The 19,964-nt window shown below is 36.7% G+C and overlaps 1 protein-coding gene across 5 annotated transcripts in view; it reads right to left on the bottom strand.

The window, feature by feature from the left end:
• Positions 1-14,829, bottom strand: part of LOC127872753 (5'-AMP-activated protein kinase subunit beta-2-like) — a 59,932-nt gene extending 45,103 nt beyond the window's left edge. The window contains exons 1-2 of one of the 5 annotated variants that reach the window (XM_052416133.1): positions 14,226-14,829; positions 4,175-4,329 (exon numbers count right to left, since the gene is read on the bottom strand). In XM_052416133.1, coding sequence (XP_052272093.1) covers positions 4,175-4,329; positions 14,226-14,363 — 293 coding nt within the window. In that variant the 5' untranslated portion in view covers positions 14,364-14,829. Of the gene's footprint in view, positions 1-4,174; positions 4,330-13,674; positions 14,085-14,225 lie in introns of those variants that run through there. The other 4 variants (XM_052416136.1, XM_052416132.1, XM_052416135.1 and 1 more) reach the window with 4 other exon arrangements.
• Positions 14,830-19,964: the final 5,135 nt, after the last annotated feature.

Below are 19,964 nucleotides of genomic sequence, written 5' to 3'. Positions count from 1 at the left end.
GAGGACTTGTAATTGTTGACGATGTTTGTTTATGTAATGATGCTTGCTTAAAAAAATTAACAGTTTTTGTTTGGCCACATTTTTGCTAAGGAATCTTTTTCAAGTAATATTTCGAATTGTGTGACATATTTGTTTTCCATTCAGCAGAATCACAAAACACTTAAATTTCATCACAAATATAATAAGCCCCTGAACAACACAGAGAATATCAGGCACACAAATAATGCCAACGTTATCCAAATTGCGGTAGTCTAAAAACTGTACGTGACTGGATCGGACTACACTTTGTTAAAAATCGAAAAAGCCGATGTCATTAGCTTTTTTTCCCAATTGGGAATTTTTTAGCAAATTTTGAGAAAAAAGTATACTTTTTGCGATTGGGAATATAGCCGAATTTTGGCTATAAAATCGGGCAAAAAAAAACCTGATATGCCGCCTGTTGGGGGCATACAAAGATATTTTTTTGAAAACCTTAGGTTTAGGTTCCATTTGGGAAATGTATTTACTTGTTTCGATTGGGAATGGGTCCTTCCACAGGCCCCCAGGGCTCGCGCTGTCGTTCGCCATTTGAGCCACTTGCGAAAATATTGAGAATTTGGCTCAAGAAAATTCTGATTTGCGAAAATGCTAAGTTCTCGCAAATCTTCATTGAAATTATCCGCCATTTAAATCCAGACTAGTTTTCTATAGTTTTCTCTTTGTTTCATTGAAAGTGTTCGCAAATTGAATAATAAACGAAAACCGGTCTGCACCAGAACATGAGACATCGCTCGACCTTATTGTTATTGAAGCGCACGTGGTAGCTGGCCAATCAACATTGAGTTCGCTCACACATAATATTGGGTCAATCATGCGTATACAATTTGATACACAGTTGATATTGTCGTCTGCCAAAAATTTAGCGGCCGATGGCAAACGTCGTATTTAAAGATAAACACATGACAAGAAGAGCAACAATAAATAATTTCTCAGCTGATCACTTTAGACCTTTCTACCGACTATCGATCTGAATTAAATGATGACCATTAAATAATTAGTTCTATGTTGATGATGTTGTTACACCTTTCTGCCGATTATCGACGTTATCGTTTGAAATAAAAGGTGATAATTAAAGGGATCTTTTCACGCTTTGGTAAATTGACAAAATTGAAAAAAGTTGTTTCAGATTCGTAAGTTTTTGTTTAGTTATGATATTTGTGAGGAAACAGTAATACTGAACATTAACCATGCTCTAATATAGCCATTATATGCATCTTTTGACGATTTTAAAACCTAAAAATTATAAAGCGTTGCAATGCGAAACGATTGAATTATTTGGAGAGTTCTGTTTTTGTCGTTAAATTTTGTGAAACTACGAAGATTGCTTATATAAGGTATAAAATACATCATGAATGTGTACTCGGCGGAATAGCTCAGTAGGCTAAAGCGTTTTTACTTCAGGACTCTGGCAGGACTCCAGGGGTCACTGGTTCGAAACCTGCTCCGGGCAATGTTCTTTTCCTTTTTTAAATTTTTTTCTTGATTTTTTACTGGAGCTTTTACGATCCAATGTTTACATTTATCAATATAAAGCATTTAATGAATATGTTAAAAAAATGCCAAAATCTGTGAAAAGGCCCCTTTAAGTTGTTTTTACCCACAAGCAATGCTATTGTTAAGAAAAATGTCAATCAAATAGTATATTTATAACGTATTTGCTAGATTGTCAGACGTCACTGATTTTCATTTTCTGCAATCAAACTATATATAAATTTTATTTCAAGTGCAGAACGCGTACATTTTTTCGGACTGTCGTTTTCGGATAAATAATTTTTCGCTGATTTAAATTTATTTTCGGAGTTCTTTACAGAAGAAATAGAATGACGAATACACATGCGGTAATACGGACGATGTGGTCCATATTATTTCGAATTGTATTCACTTGAAATTGCAATTGGAAAGACTATAACAAAGAACAATTTGTAAGGGCTCTGGGTGGGGTGGGGGGCTTTTCCCTTTATTCCTGTTGGGTTCCTGGTTCTAAGACCCCCGGCCTAATTTTCAGGATTTCAAATTTGGGACAACTTACTCCACTGTTAAGTGTACATGTATAAATTAACTTATGATTGTACTTTGAAAAGTACCATAATAATTATTTCTATATTGTAAACTGCATGTTATATTATATCTGATATGCCCTTGTTGTCATAAAAAGAAATATGAACAAGTTGACAGAATATATTATTATTTTAAAACCACTTTTCGCACGCCGAAAAACGAAATCAGGTTGGCTCAAAGAAATTTTGGGCCAGCGCTAGCCCTGGCCCCAAATTTAAATTAACAAGAGATGTGTTTGTCAGAAACACAATGCCCACTACTGCGCCGCTTTTAAGCCATATATTTGACCTTTGACCTTTAAGGATGACCTTGACATTGACCTTTCACCACTCAAAATGTGCAGTTCCATGTATTACACATGCATGCTAAATATAAAGTTGCTATCTTCAATATTGCAAAAGTTATGGGCTATGTTAAAGTTTTCGGACGGACAGACTGACTGACAGAATGAACAAGAGATGTGTTTGTCAGAAACACAATGCCCCCAACTGCGCTGCTATGAAGCCATATATTTGACCTTTGACCTTGAAGGATGACATTGACCTTTCACCACTAAAAATGTGCAGCTCTATGAGATACACATGCATGCCAAATATCAAGTTACTATCTTCAATATTGCAAAAGTTAAAGTTTTTGGACAGACACACACATACAATGACAGACAGACACATACAATGACAGACAGACAGGCCAAAAACAATATACCCCCGATCATTCGATCCGGGGGAATAAAAATAATGCTCTTATATCACAAACTTCAGTTTATGACCAGTTATCAAAGTTCTTAAACTAATTAAGCTTTTGTTGTATTTTTTTTATCTTGAAGGTTCATTTTGTTCTTTAAAAGTGATATTTAAGATCAAAACAGGAGCAGCTGCCTTAGGAATAAGGTTAAAACTCATTAGAATATTTACAAAATAGAGATTTCTTGCATTAGAAAGTAACACAGGAAGGATATTTCTCCAAGTGATTTTTACCTAGATATCAAGTTAACATTTTAATGTATAAATCAGTATAAATGAAAGTTAGAAAATTACATTTACTGTCAAGTTAGCAGATCACCATGTAGTGAACATCATCTTAAATCCAATATGCTAAAAACCACAAAATAAGCTTTTATGTGTATTTCTCTAACCAGTTGAGAACTGCTATTTCAAATGGGATGCAGGTCTTATTTCACTTTGTGTGCCAAGATTTGGCAGCAATTACAGGTGAAAGAACTTTCTTATCTTACACAGCCAAAAAACAAGAATTAGGATTGACAAACATGTTCTTGTTGTACATAGCTTACAGGCTTCCTGAAAAGGCCGGACAGCCGGTCTTTACGGTCCTGCAAAGTTTCTTATATCGCCTGTCCTTGTGACAGGCCAAAAAAAATATGACTAAATACTGAAAAGTCTTATACTTGCCAAAAGAACGAAAACACCCCATTAGAATCACTCTCTTCGTGAATTTCAAGCCTTTTTGTCATTAAGAACACTAACGCGTCACTAATTCTTAAGAGTGCTCTCCCTTTGAAATGTTGTTATTTCGAAAACTTTCAATGGTCCGACATATAACCATCTATCCAATTACAATGGTTGTAACAAAAAACTACAAATGAAAAACGTATGTCGTTGATTAAGTTCTTCAATGGCAACACCAATCGTATTATGTTATTTTGTTTTGAGTCTGATTAGAATTTAAAGCCGTTGTCCATCATACAATGTAATCATTTGAACACGCAAGTGTTTTGTTTAACTTTATCGAGTGTACCTATACACAGGCTTTACATTGCAATAAATATGATGATATATATATTAATTCTTCAGTTATAAACTCACGCTGTTTGGTCAGGTGAATTTTTGTCCGGACAGGCTAACTTTTCCATCAGCCTGTCCGGTTTATAGGCACTTTTTGGGACTTTTCAGGAAGCCTGAGCTTAATATTATAATATGTCTTTTACATGTGAAATACATTTACATATCAAGAAGTCTCCATACTTCTTGAATATATACCTGGTCTTAAACATCCGTAACATGTAAAATTATTAATGCCTATAATTTTAACACTGTGGCTAACCAGTACCAAATCCTACCTTTTTGCCAGTGGTATTTTGCTTTTCCAGTTGTTGAAGCTACCGGACACATAGACGTCTTTCCCTCCAGCCTCCCACTTGAACACTGTAGGTAGAAGCTTTGTTTCCCGCTCACGATTGTCCGTCTGGCTGAGAGTGGTGGCTGCTCGTGCTCTCTGAAAAGAAAGCACACAAAAAAACACAATTATAGGTCGGTCGCCCCAAGATCAAGGGAGGCGGAAAACTACAACGGGCGAGGCATGGTATGGTATTGTGCAAGGGGGGTTTAGAGGGTTAGGGTTAGGGTTTGGGCTAGTGTTGGGGGTCGGGTTAGGGTTTGGGTTAGCCTAAACCCAACCCTAATCCTAACCCGACCCCTAATCCTAACCCTTACCCTAACCCTTTTTTGGGGTTATCACCCCTGATCATGCCTCGCCCGTTGTAGTTTTCCGCCTCCCCAAGATCATCTGAAGGTCATCCTGTGAGGAAGAATTGAACAACTGTAACCTGTCGTGGGGAGAGCTAAAGAAAGCCAGGCAGAACAGAGAACACTGGAGGACTGATTGCTAAGGCTCTTATAATGCTCCACAAGTGACTCAAGGGAATTAGTAAAATCAATTATGTGCTTCAAATTTTTGGATGACTCCTATGAATTGGTCCCTTGAGGCGGTCACATTCTTTACACAATGTTGTGATTCTGTCTGCAGTAATTGAATATATCCCATGCAAAGGAATGTCACACCTTTGCTTTGAGTCTTTCACTCAGTGGATTGGTCTATACTATCAGGGCTTGCGCGAGTGGGCGACGTGAGCGACAAAGTCGCTTTCTTACGCCAAACTTCGCCGGAAATTTAAGAATTTCTAGATAAAAAGCAACTTCCAGAAAAAGCAACTTTCATTCGCCCTCTGACCGGAATTTGTTTTTATCCGGTTTTCTCAATGACAAGGTCTGATTCAATTTTCCAATACACACTGTCGCAGCCCGGAGCGTGTTGCAATTGAGCGACATGTAATTTGAGGAAAACCCCGCCCCCGATTCTCCCAACCTCCGAACTTATCCAATCGGCTACCGATATTCGTCAAGTCAGCGTTCAACTCGAATGTAGTCACGTGCCAGCAGGGTGATAATTGAAGTTTGCTACTGTCTGTCATGTGTAAGTGATTTGAAAGTGGTTAAAGATAATCCACCGGGGTGATGTTGCCATATTAATTGATCAATTAAATTGATTGCGATGAATTATCGTATCATGTACTTGTGATCTTTTGTGGGCAATAACAGTTGCTTTATGTCGATGTTTCCGGGAAAGTTTTTGAAACGCAGAAAGGTGCAATAATTTAATTATTTCTGAGCTGATCACTTTACACATTTCTACCGACTATCTATCTGAATGAAAATTTAAAGGATGATAATGAAGTAGATCTAATGTCTAATGTGTAATGCAATGTCGATGATGTAACACCTTTCTGCCGATTATCGATTGCAATTAAAATGTGATAATTAATTTGTATTTTTATTCACAAACTATGCTATTGTAAAGCAATATGTCAACCTAATTGTATATTTATTACATATTTGCTAGGTTATTAGTTTTCATTTTCTGCAGTCAACAATATGCACAATTTACTTCATGTGCCAAACGAGTACAATTTTTCAGACGGTCGTTTACGGATAGTGTATTTTTCGTCTATTATAATTTATTTTCGAAGTTCTTTATAGAAAAAATAGAATGATGAATACAAATGCAGTGATACGGAAGGTGTGGTTTATAATATTTCTAATTTTATTCACCAGAAATAGCAATTGGAAAAACTATTTTAACAAGCCTTACAGACTTATTAAAGAATTGGAATTTATAAAGAAGTTTCAAACGCAATCACCAAACGGACTAAATACAAAAAATCAACTTGATGTCCTGCTACGGGAAACTATCTTGTAAAAAATATATGTGAAAAACATTTGATATTAATCATCAACATAAATGGATGTAAAACTAATAGTACTTTATGCAATTTATCTTGTCCATAATGTGTATATGATATATAGAATAGCAAGTATATATGATTATTTAATCAAATATCATTTGAATATTATACATAGATATGGATTGAAATAATAAGAGTCATTAAATAAGTTTACCCTATTTAATTTATGATAATAAGTTAAGGTAGATTATAATTACATATGATGATGATTATTTTATTGTAAAATATCAATTTATTAAATATATAAAGCACACATTTAACATAGGATTAAGATACAATATGTAAGTGTTTAACGTCATTTCATTTTTGGCGAATTTTTACATTTTTTTGGCGCCATTTTATATAACGCCATTTATGACGTCATCATGTACAACGTCATTTGACGTTTAAAAACATTTTTCTTTGTTATTTAAATTGTGCAGTCAAAAGACGTAAAAATGTAGTTAACATATAATTTCCAATGTTTTGATAAAGGCATTATGCCGAAACGTCAATTAAAGGAGTATAATCAGAGAGTTATAATTTTTTAATATCCCTTCGGATAATTCAACTGAGCTTATATATTTTAACAAGATGTGTTTGTGAAACCCAATGTCCCCCTATATGATGTTTGACCTTGTAGGATGACCTTGACCTTGTGAAGGATGACCTTGACCTTGACCTTTCACCACTCAAAATGTGCAGCTCTATGAGATACACATGCATTCCAAATATCAAGTTGCTATCTTCAATATTGCAAAAGTATTCATAAAATAAGCGTTTTGGGCCAAATATATTTGACCTCTGACCTTGAAGGATGACCTTGACCTTTCACCACTCAAAATGTGCAGCTCCATGAGATGCACATGCATGCCAAATATCAAGTTGCTTTCTTCAATATTGCAAAAGTATTTATAAAATAAGCGATTTGGGCCACATATATTTGACCTCTGACCTTGAAGGATGACCTTGACCTTGACCTTTCACCACTCAAAATGTGCAGCTTCATGAGATACACATGCATGCCAAATATGAAGTTGATATCTTCAATATAGCAAAAGTTATTGCAAAATGTTAAAGTTGGCGCAAACAGACAGACCAACAGACAGGGCAAAAACAATATGTCCCCCACTACTATAGTGGGGGACATAAAAAGTATAATTAGTGAGGGTTCTGGGTGGGGTGGGGGCTCTGCCCTTTATTCTCATGGGGCATGGCAACAATAAAAAATAGCTAGTAAAATTATGGTTATTTATCTGTTGTGTCTATAATTACTTTGTTAAGATACACAAAAGAAATATAATTATGTGTACTACAGTGGTATACTGGAATAATGTGATATACATATACGTGTGTTGTAACGCCCTACAGGCAAACCCTTGTGTCCGAGTCTCTTCACTTCTCCCTAAAGTCTCCTCACTTCTCCCTAAATCAGTGTCCAGGGAGAAGTCACTTCTACCTAAAATTTGAGCTCAGCGTGAGCCCTCTGACAATATCTCACCTTTATTGATAATCATTTCAAACAGTTGACATAAAAAGAGTATACAGCACTGCTTCCTCTGTACCTGTGTATTGATTACTGCTGATAGGGGCCACTGCACTGTTAACACAATTGGGTGCCAGTTTACAGGAAAATGATGAGGTTTGCTTTGGAAGGGGGGTGGGGGGGGTGGGCATGGGGGTCAAATGAAGAATTGAGGAATTAACTGGGCAAAGTGTAATCCTTTTTTATGTGGTCCAATCCCACTAAATATTTGTTTTGCATTCCTTCAGAGTTTATAGACCATTATCATCTAATAATCAATACACCGCTTTGGACAACAATTGTAGAACCAGCAGCAAATATAAATTGCCGATTATTATATGAGATTTTATGGTTTACCAATAAACATAGTTGAATATACCACACTTAGATTATATTGCTTATAGGCTGAGTTAAATAATTCTTAATATGATCCCCACCCCTTCCAAATCTAGGTTAATTACCTAATTTGTATTTGTGCACACTGTTGATCCTTATCAGCAGACAATCAATACACTGCTGCAGCCAGCAATTACAATGTCAGAATATAAATCATGACTGTGCTGTTATTGTCTTCACAATTCAGTCAGGTACATCACCATACATGATGTGTGGGCGATTGTATTTCAGTACATGTAGCAGGGCACACTGACTCACAGACAGCGCTGGTTTAATCCAGCTTAGAACCAAACAACATGGTTTCTAGAATGATATGTATACATTTTAGTTTACTTCTTAATTTTTAACACTTAAATGCTTTACCACTGAACAGGATTATAATGATGCTTTACCACTGAACAGATGTTCATCATAATATAGCTGAGTAGTACTGGTTTACAAGCAACAGGATGCAAATATAGCGAGTCTTATACCTTAAAATAATCATTTAGAGGCTGCAACATCATGTACATAATTTCTATTTTAGTTTAGTTTAACAAGAGGGCCTGAAAGGCCCAAAGTCGCTCACATGAAATACAAAGGAACTGACCTATTCTGTGCAGCCCAAGGTATCTTAAGATTAAATGTTCTGACCAAGTTTCATGAAGAGTGAACTATAAATGTAACTTTACGAGTCCTTGCAAGGTATTACTTTAGCCAAGGTTTTACTATAGCCATATTAGGATAACTTCCCTGCTCCTGGCGTTCATTTTTTTTAACAGACCGGAACTATTTTCAAAGTCATCCAAGATATCATTAAAACAAATGTTCTGACCAAGTTTCATGATGATTGAACAATAAAATTTGACTTTTAGAGTGTTGTTAAGTTTTTTCTATAGCCATACAAGTAAAAATGCCCTGCCCCCAGGCTGCCATGTTTTTGAACCAATCTAAACCATTAGTGAAACTCAACTAAGATATAATTGGCACAAATCTTCTGACCAAATTTCATGAAGATCGGACAATGTATGTGGACTCTAGAATGTTAACAAGGCAAATTAAATTGTGCAATATTCTTATTTAAATGTAACCAACCTAAAGGGTTCAACCGCTTCTAAGAAATTTAGGTAATTCAACCAAGTTACTGTAACATGTATTCAAAAATAATATTGATCTGGATTTAAGTAAGTAGATTAAATTTATGATTATGAACACATTATCCACTCCATTATCAACTTATCCCTGAGACAGTCGGAGTCCAACAAGTGACCAGTGACCTTGTTTCACCACTATTTCAGTCATATCCTGTTGGTCAGCTAATCTACTAACAATTTTCCTAGGTTGGCTGATTTAATAGGAACTCAGATGCCAGCACATAACAGCTACCAGTAACCCTACTCGTGTGAGGAGAACATAGGTGGACTTGAGCACATCAAGTAGCAATAACAGCTGTCTCCATAGGATGACATATGCCCCTGAAAAACACTTTGATAGAAGTTATCAGCATTTTTCGAAACCTAAACGCAGATTTCGAAACCTAAACGCGGACCCTAAGTTCAAGGTCAAGGTCACAGGGGTCAAAATTTGTGTGCGTATGGAAAGGCCTTGTCCATATACATATGCATACCAAATATGAAGGTTACATCTGAAGCGACAAAGAAGTTAACTTATGAGCATTTTTCGAAACCTAAATGCAAAGTGTGACGGACAGACAGACGGACGGACAGTGCGATCACTATATGCCCTCCTTCAGGGGCATAAAAATACATATCATGTTAAATAGATAAGTATATTTTGCTTCATAAACATGTACAGTGGTTATACATGTACTAACCCATATAATTTAACTTCATAAAGCAGTGACTATATATATTTAAAAGATGGGAACATGTTGAGTGGAACATGTTATGTTTAACCTTTCATTCATGTAAGTGTTTCAAAAGAATGGATTGTATATCATTTATTTAATTAAATATGTGCCAAACAACATCTCAAATTACCCTTGATATAGCATGTTTTAAAGTAAATAATGGATTTCTGAAATTCTGACTGCAAAGTATATCATTTAGTGATTTGGCAAAACATGTACATGGTGGAAGCTTTGAATGGAAGCCAATTTGTACAGTATAGAAATGGTGTAATGTGGTTTGTTTTGACCAATAAAAATGTCAAAACCCTGTCTACATGTATATAACAATAGTAACAAGTGTTTTAACTCAAAATTTGTATTTCTTGATTTTGCAATTTTAGGGGGTTTGCGTTTTTAATTTTTCCAAATTTGCGTGGTTGCAGTACTATTCCAAATTGGGCAAAACAACAGCGGTATAGCATCCAGTGTTTTTTCATTCAAAATCAGGTCCAGTAATAAGCTCCATTCCCAATGGAAAAAAGTAGATATTTTTCTTAAATGGGCAGGGAATAATCTACATGCGCGTCCCGCGTCTATGACGCACAAATAACGAAATAGACGCATAGTTTTGAAATATGTGCGTCCACTCGGACGCATTGCTGAAACCAATGCGTTAACACATACACGAATCACGATAAGTACGAACCATCTTGGGTATGAGTCAAAAGTGTAGCGATGAACGCCGAGTTTAACCGAATGAGGCTTGAAGACTGCAACAAGTCTTTTGATTGACTCTAGTCGAGCCGCTGCTGTATAATACGAACCAATTAGAATCTACCTTTTAAATAGAGTGTGTTATGATATTTTCTAAAGTCCCCGGATGAAGGCCTACTTTAACTTTTTGTAACTTAGTCATAAATAATACAGAACTAATGCCTCCGAAATAAGGTGTTGAAGCTAGATCCAAAACAAACAACTCTAAACTTAAATAGCGGTAGGTCAACGGCTTGCAATTCAGACGTTAACAATAATATTATCAGGCTCGCAATTCGGAAGTTAACAATAACATGATCATTAACTTGAATCAAGTTGAAATTTTGTAACAGGTTACATTCATATAACAGACACTTATAGCCTATGTGAAGGCAAACAAGATAGTGATAACCCTGAATTTGTTTTTTGGTTTCAAAATTCACTGTTTTAGAGATTATTAAAATTTAATGCAAAATATAGTTATTGAGCTAGTGTCACTAAAATGTTCTTCACTACTTGGTATCTTTCAAAATTTGGGACCCATTCTTTTTCAAGTAGGACTCATTAATTTTGGCCTGGGACTCATTGGTCTAAAATCTGCGAGTTCAGGGACCCATAGATAGTAAATTCAAGATTATTCCCTGAATGGGAGCTAAAAATTCCCAATGGAAGGTTTCCACACACACAAAAAGTAATATTTTTTTAGATCTCAATATTTTGTTCATCTCCATATAAGTTCAACTTAGTAAATATCATACTGAAAACAGCTAGGTGTATTCTCAATTTTTAAACTTTTTTTAGCAAAACAACAACAACACTTATTTCCAAATTTTAGTCAAAACGCTGCAAATTTTCCAAAACCAAAGGGACCAGTCACATTCCCAAAAGGATGAAAAAACACTGGCCTTATCCTATGGGACATCTTACTTTAAATTCTTTAGGCAAAAGGTCTTCTAACAAGTTTGGCTCCCTCCTGTTGAAATGTCATTTCTTTTTTTTTTAAATTGGTTGCATTTATTGGTTGGTTGAAAACATCACATGAAATTAAATAGTAAGCAGGTAAAATATTGGGTATTTATCGATTGCATGCATGTAACTAACCACATATGCTATTTAATCACATGTTAAGCATGTGAATTTCAGTGTTTCCTGTGATAAAACTTCTAACTGATTAACCCTTTACCACTTAGATACGTTTTTTTATGCATTTGTAGTCCCTTAGAAAGTTAAATATAATAAAGACCTTTCTTACTAGATTCAATTTTTAAAGCGTTCATTTCCAAGCCTTAGATACTGATGAGCAGCAAACAGCATAAAACCTGAACATACTGCGAGTTACTCTCAGGCTGTTCTGGTTTTATGCTGTTTGCACATAACCATTTTATCACTTTGCTTCTGAGTGGGAAAGGGTGAAACGCATTGACAATTTTGAAGTGTTTATATTGTCCAAATTTTCCATGTTTTACCTTAAATATTATAACTTATTGATACAGCAATGCCTCAGCTACATGCACATACAAAAATTTAACAGTTGAATTATTTTATGGCATTGAAATTTGACATTTATTGACAGTGTTTTTAATATCAAATTTGAGGCCTGGGAAAATGTATATATTTTTCCTGAATGTCATCCAAAAATTCGCAAGTGAAGGCTTAAAAAATTAATAAAAATAAAAAACAAATAAATCTCAACATTAAGTTAATTTCCCATCAAGCTCTATAAGTTACACCTTAGTAAATGTATTGGCATCACTTTTATTCTCAATTCTTAAGCATTTGTTAATAAAAAGACAGGAACAATAATTTCCCAATTTAAGCCACAACAATGCGATTTTTCGGATGTTTTTTCTAATGGATTTTTCCCAATCCAAAGGGACTGGGCCCCATTCAAAAAATGGTGAAAAAAAACACTAATTGATGGCTGTCAGAAGATATGAGTCGGGTTCTGAGAAAACTGGGCATTAAGCATGTGAGTAAAGTGTCGTCCCAGATTAGCCTGTGCATTCCGCACAGGCTAATCAGGGACAACACTTTCCGCTTTTATGACATTTTTCGTTTAAATGAAGTCTCTTCTTAGCAAAAATCCAATTTAGGTGGAAAGTGTCTTCCCTGATTAGCCTGTGCAGACTGCACAGGCTAATCTGGGACGACACTTTATGCACATGCATTATGCCCAGTTTTCTCAGAACACAACACATGAATTTTTGAGTTGAACCCACGTTACTATTATTATATATGACTTTGGATTATGATAGTTTAGGTCAAACACACCTTAGTATACATTGTACCATCCAAACACAATTCTAACCCCCTGTGATTTCAACTGTACCCTTGAGCTTATTTGCGGGTCAACTCTTTTAATACAAGACTTACAAAAAGAAACTTACAGCATAAACAGGTTGGGTTTTTTTAAACAAAATTTGTGAAGAAACCATAGCCTGGTCATTTTGAGGAAGTATACATGTGTTCATAAATTGTGAAATTTTAGTGAGATTGAAAATACAGTTGTGAAATATAAACATGGTCACAAAACATGCTCATATTGTATTGAAACCAAATTATCCAGCCATCACTTATGAATACACATTCAGTTAAGATCATAATTAATATGTGAAGTAGCCAAAAGAGTTTTCTCTATCATACAAAAGTTAAAAAACAGACACAAAAAGCTTTTATATAGCCAATTTGCATAAAACAAGGTTTTATTTTTGAATTAGCCAGGATTTTGTTATTTTTCATTTAGTCTGTCCCAACACTATAAACATGTTTACAATTACAATGCATACTAATCTAATTTTGTATAAAACATAATATATGTCATGGCTGATTTTTACATGCCTTAAGTGCGCAAATAAAGCTCAGTTTTAAATCATGACTCAAGGTCATCTGTTTACACTTTATCCTTACAACACCAGGACTAAATTCAAACAACTGAACATTACCAGCAGCAAACACTACAACCGCTGTTTAACAGATACATAGATCAGTCTAACACTTGACATTTTGCACACAAATCATTTTCTCACTACAAGTAAATATAACAGTACTATTCATTACTCTGTATCCTATTTCCGCACTTCTTCTGGATTCAATAACTTTGAGAAACTCATCTATACTTGACTGTGAGGCTTGTTCACACTTTTTGGCCATAATATGGCATAACCACAATATAAAAACAATTAACATAGATAATAACCATGATTAATTTCACAAGCTAACAAGTTATTTTTGACTTTGAAAACGTAAACAACAGTATCCTTGAACTTCATAGGGAATTATGTTAATGATAGCACACGAGCCAATCAAATTTGCTGTAACAAATCTGCTGTAGATCAACACTCCACACAGCTAGGCCATGGAAGGGGTCAATTATTGATTACACAAGCAGAACAAATGTACACCACAAACTTCTCATAAAATAACATTTTTAAATCAATCTTAACAAATGCTGTACTAATTATGTTAAATAAAAAAGCAAATATATTAAAAATCAAACTTTATTTGTCATTCCAGAATGATGAAATTCAACTTTAAGAATGAAGTTTGACCTACACTTTACAAAGAACCATGCAACAACACATACAACATAATCAACATGCAATACTCACCCTTTGATATCTAGGCTGAGGGAAGTCATTGATGTTCTCTGATTCAAACGAGGACTGCTCTATGTACCTGTCAGCAGTAAGGGAGGGGCCGGAGTCTTCGCCTGAAATGTGTCGCCCCTTTTGAGAGCTGTTGCCCATGTTGATAACTATCGGCTGGCAGCGTGGTGGAGAGAACGCAAATAATTTGAAGAAAGCCGTGGTTTCAGCGTACACTAATAGCGCCCCGCGGTTTAAGGGCTAAAATATAGAGAGAAATTTACCAAATCGGTCGCTCTAAAGTTCGTGTCGGGCAAATAGTTCAAGTCTTCCGAGCTTAAACTTTGCATGTCCTTTAGCACACAAACCTTCGCTTAATCCTGCGTTTCATGTGCCCACCTACGTAAATCACAATTCGGCATCCTTAAACTGCTATAAAAACTACCAGAGTCACCTATCTGGACTAGTTACAACTAAAAATTGCGATTTGTAAACACTACGTACGTCAGTGAAATAAACAAATATGGCCGTTAATGATCATGCTTTCGGTGCAAATGTAAATAGAGTCCCGACTGTTTAGTCCTCGTCAGATAGGAACACGCGTAAATAACACTTTGCTAAAGGCTGTGCTATCTAGTTATAACAAGTATTGAAAGCGACAACACTATTAAAACGCAGATCATTACAACAGTAATATTTATAAGATAAACATCTTGAGAGTGGACGCATCGGTTGTCCCGTTAGCGCAGTAGTTGGTTTACGATTATAACCAAGGCGTCTTGGGTTCATTCCCTGTTCCCGGCGAATTAGTGCTTGGTTGGTGGTCAGACTACCGGACAGGTTTGCTTTTCCTCGGGGCACTCTGGCTTCCCACACAGAAACAGACCACACTACACTTGAAACATTTCAGTAATATATCAAAAGCTGGAAATCGCTGCTAAAGTTCGAAATACATACACACAGACGTGACACATTTTATGTTCTTGTTTCATGCATGCAGGCACGTACTCTAGATATACGCTCCGTGTGCAGGTACCAATTTTTGTATAGGTCCCTGATGAATGTAAGTCAATAGAAGCGAGTCATTCTTTTATTGAATATTCACATTTTTTTAAGTTTGTGTACTTCTGTTTGGCAAAAAAATATGATAAACATTTTCTGCCAAACATTTAACATTGTGCGATGGTTTTTGTTTGTGTGTTTTTGTTCATGCTTGTACTTTCGGTTGTAAAGGTCAGTCGTAGTCCGTCGTAATAAAGTGTAGTGAGTGTCAGTTCCCAGTCGACAACACCCAAAGCCCTACCCACACCGACACCATGCTAACCGACACAGGGCAAGCCCGTCGGTACAGCGTGCAGCGCCTACCCCGAGCCCCAGACTGTCACAGTCCCGGTTGTATGTAATAACCTCGTCGATCTCCTTGTTGTTTAAGACCGAGAGGAACAAAGACCGTCCCTCGCAATGTGTGCGTCCTCTATTTGTGAAATAGTGTATGCTCTATTTTAAACTGTTTGTTGATGATTTAGTATTTTGATTTATTTATCATAATATTGTATGTCAACTGTAGGTTTCCCTGTGAGCAGTATAACACGGTAATGTTGTTTTTGTTGTGTTTTCTGTTTGTGTACTGTGTTTAACGCTTTCGCACAGAAGAGATGTGTTAAGGCGGTAAGAGGACGATACAAAGGATTCCCCGATTCCAGAGTGTATCCTTGTTTGTTAAACACCGTAAAGCACCGATACACTGCGTCTAGGTTTTATGTCTTCTTCTTCCCATTATTTGCAGGGCTCCTATGGAGCATCGACGCAATTTAACTACCGGGTATTTAATGAGTATTGGACTTAGGTAGAACCAGTACTTGGTATCCTTGCGAGAGATCTAAAAACGCTCCCACAGTGGGCATCGAACCCGTGACCTCCCGATCGCTAGGCGGACACCATTTCCACTACGACGGCGATCTTTTAATCGTGCGAAGGACATGTTAATTCGTTATAATAAGCACAAATGAAGACGCAAACGACTCTTGGAATCAATTTCGAAAAAAATAATTTTAAGAGACTATTTGAGACGCGTTCTGAGAAAACGGGGCTTAAAGGATGTGCGTAAAGTGTCATCCCAGATTAGCCGTGCAGATTACCGAAAATCAAGTTAAGGCGGAAAGTGTCGCCCCTGATTAGCCTGTGCGGACTGCACAGGCAAATCTGGGACGACACTTTACGCACATGCATTATGCCCAGTTTTCTCAGAACGCGACTCGTTTTATCACGTTATATTCAGCGAGTCGTTTAAGCTTATTAAAATAACAGTCCGCCACGTTTCGAGCATTACTATCTCCGCCTTTTGGTTTTTGTGAAAACTGTGTTTAATAACAGCTAAAGGGACTAAAGATTTTGGAATGTTTGGGATTTGTAATTAAATTGATAAATGTAAACATCGGAATTAAAAAGCTCCAGTATAAAACAAGAAAAAAAAAATATATAGAGAAAAATAGTTAGCCAAACCTGAGCTCGAACCACTGACCCTTTCAGTAAAAGTCTGACGTTTGAACCACACGGCGATGCGTGCTGATACACATTGTATGGAACTTTTACTTTATATACGCAATCCAGGTAGTGTCACAAACTATTACGATAACAACAGTTTCGCGTTTGGAACGCTTTATAATTTTCAGGTTTTTATATCGATAAAAGATGGAGATAATGGATATTTTAGAGCATGGCAAATGTTCAGTATTATTGTTTCCTCGCAAATTACATACATGTAATTACAAAAAATGCAAATCTGAAACCATTTTTTTATATTTGTCAATTAACCAAACTTTTAACATGTCCCTTTAACACACATTCATTCGATACAACAACTGTTTTTTTTGTTCGGCGTAGATGTCTAACCATGGTATTGACCTTAAAGGGACCTTTTTACGTTTTGGTAGATTGAAAAATTAAAAAAAAAATGTTTTCAGATTCGCAAATTTCCGTTGTAGTTATGATATTTGTAAGGAAACAGTTATACTGAACATTTACCATCTAAAATATAAATTATATGCATCTTTCGACGATTTAAAAACTTGAAAATTATCAAGCGATGCAACGCGAAACGATTTAATAATTTGGCGAGTTCTGTTGTTGTCGTTATGTTTTGTGATACAATGAGAATGCCTTATATAAAGTATAAAATACACCACTCATTGCATGAGCATAAATGGCCGAGTGCTCTGAGCGATAGACTTTTACTCCAGGGATCAGTGGTTCGAGCCCAGCTGAGGTTTACTTTTTTATTTCTTTTTTATTTTAGTCTTGTTTCTTACTGAAGCTTTTTAAATGTTTACATTCATCAATATAAAGCATTTAATGACAAGCTTAATACATGCCGAAATCTGTGAAAAGGCCCCTTTAATTGACCTTTATCAACAGCCAACGAAATGTTGGCAAAAATCTCAAGCCTTCAATGAATACGTTTGAGTTTTGCATTGAATCAAATTGAAAAGTATAGGGATGCAGCAATGCGTTTTAAAACGATGATAACCGCCATCGAGCTGGAAGCGTTCTTATGCCATTATACATATGTTAAGCGGATACAAACGTTCCAAGCTCATCTCTACGAATCAAGAGATATTGTACATGTCCCTTTATATTAGCCAAAGTGTCTATACTTAGCGGCTATTTTATGCTCGTGCTCCATTATGTGCACACAAACATATGAGTCGTGTTCTGAGAAAACTGGACATAATGCATGTGCGTAAAGTGTCGTCCGCACAGGCTAATCAGGGACGACACATTCCGCTTTAACTAAATTTTCGGTAAGAAGGGACTTCCTTTAAACGAAAAATACCATTAAAACGTAAAGTGTCGTCTCTGATCTGGGACGACACTTTACGCACATGCATTATGCCCATTTTTCTCAGAACACGACACATTTTATATCATGTAATTATTGCCGTTCCCTATCGCCACATGCCCCGATATACCTACAAGAAATAGTGTTACAAAGTTTTATATTGAACTTTAACCCATTTATACCTAGTGGACTCTCCCTTCCTTCTAAATTGGATCAATTTATTTCCAAAATTAGGGATGTCTAGTGTATTTATTTCTACATTTAGAATATTTCTTACAGAAATTCATTAAAGCAAACAGCGCAAACCCAGATGAGACGCCGCATTATGCGGCGTCTCATCTGGGTCTACGCTGTTTGCCAAGGCCTTTTTCATAGACGCTGGGCATAAATGGGTTAAACATGTTGTGTTTTGAATGAGGCTACGTTCCAGCACGAACAGTTTGCACTTTCTTTTTATGCCCCCCCTTCGAAGAAGAGGGGGTATATTGCTTTGCTCATGTCGGTCGGTCGGTCGGTCGGTTGGTCGGTCGGTCGGTCCGTCCACCAGGTGGTTTCCGGATGATAACTCAAGAACGCTTGGGGCTAGGATCATGAAACTTCATAGGTACATTGATCATGACTCGCAGATGACCCCTATTTGAGGTCACTAGGTCAAAGGTCAATGTCACAGGTGAAGGTCACAGTTACTGGAAATAGGCATTTTAAGGATTTAGCATGGTTCAAACAAGGGAAACAACTACCGTTTATGCATGTTCTTTTTATTACAGCATTTGCCTCCCTTAAATTCATTTAAAATCTCATTTTACAGCAGAGATTCCAAATCTGACCTGTAAATGAGCCCCATATTTACTGCCAGTGCTAGGTTACCTTTTCCCATTTGATCATTCTTAAGTATTGTTATTGTAATGCTGGTGCTACTGCTACTGCTCCTGCTCCTCCTCCTACCTCCTCCTCCTGCTCCCCTCCTCCTCCTCCTTCTCCTCCTCCTCCTCCTCCTCCATCTCCTCCTCATCCATCTCCTCCTCCTCCTCATCCATCTCCTCCTCCTCCTCCACCCACCACCTCCTCCTCATCCTCCTCCTCATCCTCCTCCACTTCCTCCTCCTCCCTCCTCCTCCTCCACCTCCTCCTCCTCCACCTCCTCCTCCTCCTCCTCCTCCTCCTCCTCCTCCCCCACCACCACACCACACCACCACCACCACCACCACCACCACCACCACCACCACCACCACCACCACCACCACCACCACCACCACCACCACCACCACCACCACCACCACCACCACCACCGTTTGTTCACAGTGACAAAAAACGTATTCACACAATGGCTGCTACTACAACTTATAGCCCATATAGGGGGGCATGCATGTAAATACAAACAGCCCTTGTGAAGTAATATATTCCATAACGCAGAAAACCAAGGTAAGCCTGTTTGGAAATCCTCCATGGTAGTTTCTTATTTTGCTATCGACATTTTCCCGTTTGCTAGTAATGCGTTATACCACAGTCTGACTTTAATCTCGAAAGTATCGTTATAAACGCAATTTGATATAATGACGTGATTTGAATATGTTGAAAGAAAAAACTGCGTTTCAACGAAATTCTATCACACCACATATTTCAATAGTGAATGACAAGTTATTTTTGGGCGCATAATATGCAAATAGTATGTGGACAAATAGTATGTGGACAAAAAGTATGATCTGATGTAGTACCATTCATATACATGTACTTCTATCTACGTACAAAAATGAGAAGTTTTATTATACATGTACAGGTATGTATTTGATATCAACTATGTCTTATTTAGTGCACATACACGCTCCAACATTTACCCATTTATGCCTAGTGGACTCTCCCATCCTTCTAAATTGGATCAATTTATGTCCAAAATTAGGGATGTCTAGTATATTTATGTCTATATT

Source organism: Dreissena polymorpha, chromosome 3 (genome assembly GCF_020536995.1).
Source record: "Dreissena polymorpha isolate Duluth1 chromosome 3, UMN_Dpol_1.0, whole genome shotgun sequence".
Classification (NCBI taxonomy): domain Eukaryota; kingdom Metazoa; phylum Mollusca; class Bivalvia; order Myida; family Dreissenidae; genus Dreissena; species Dreissena polymorpha.
Note: the sequence above shows the minus strand (reverse complement) of the source record. Positions and strands in the feature narration are given on the sequence as shown.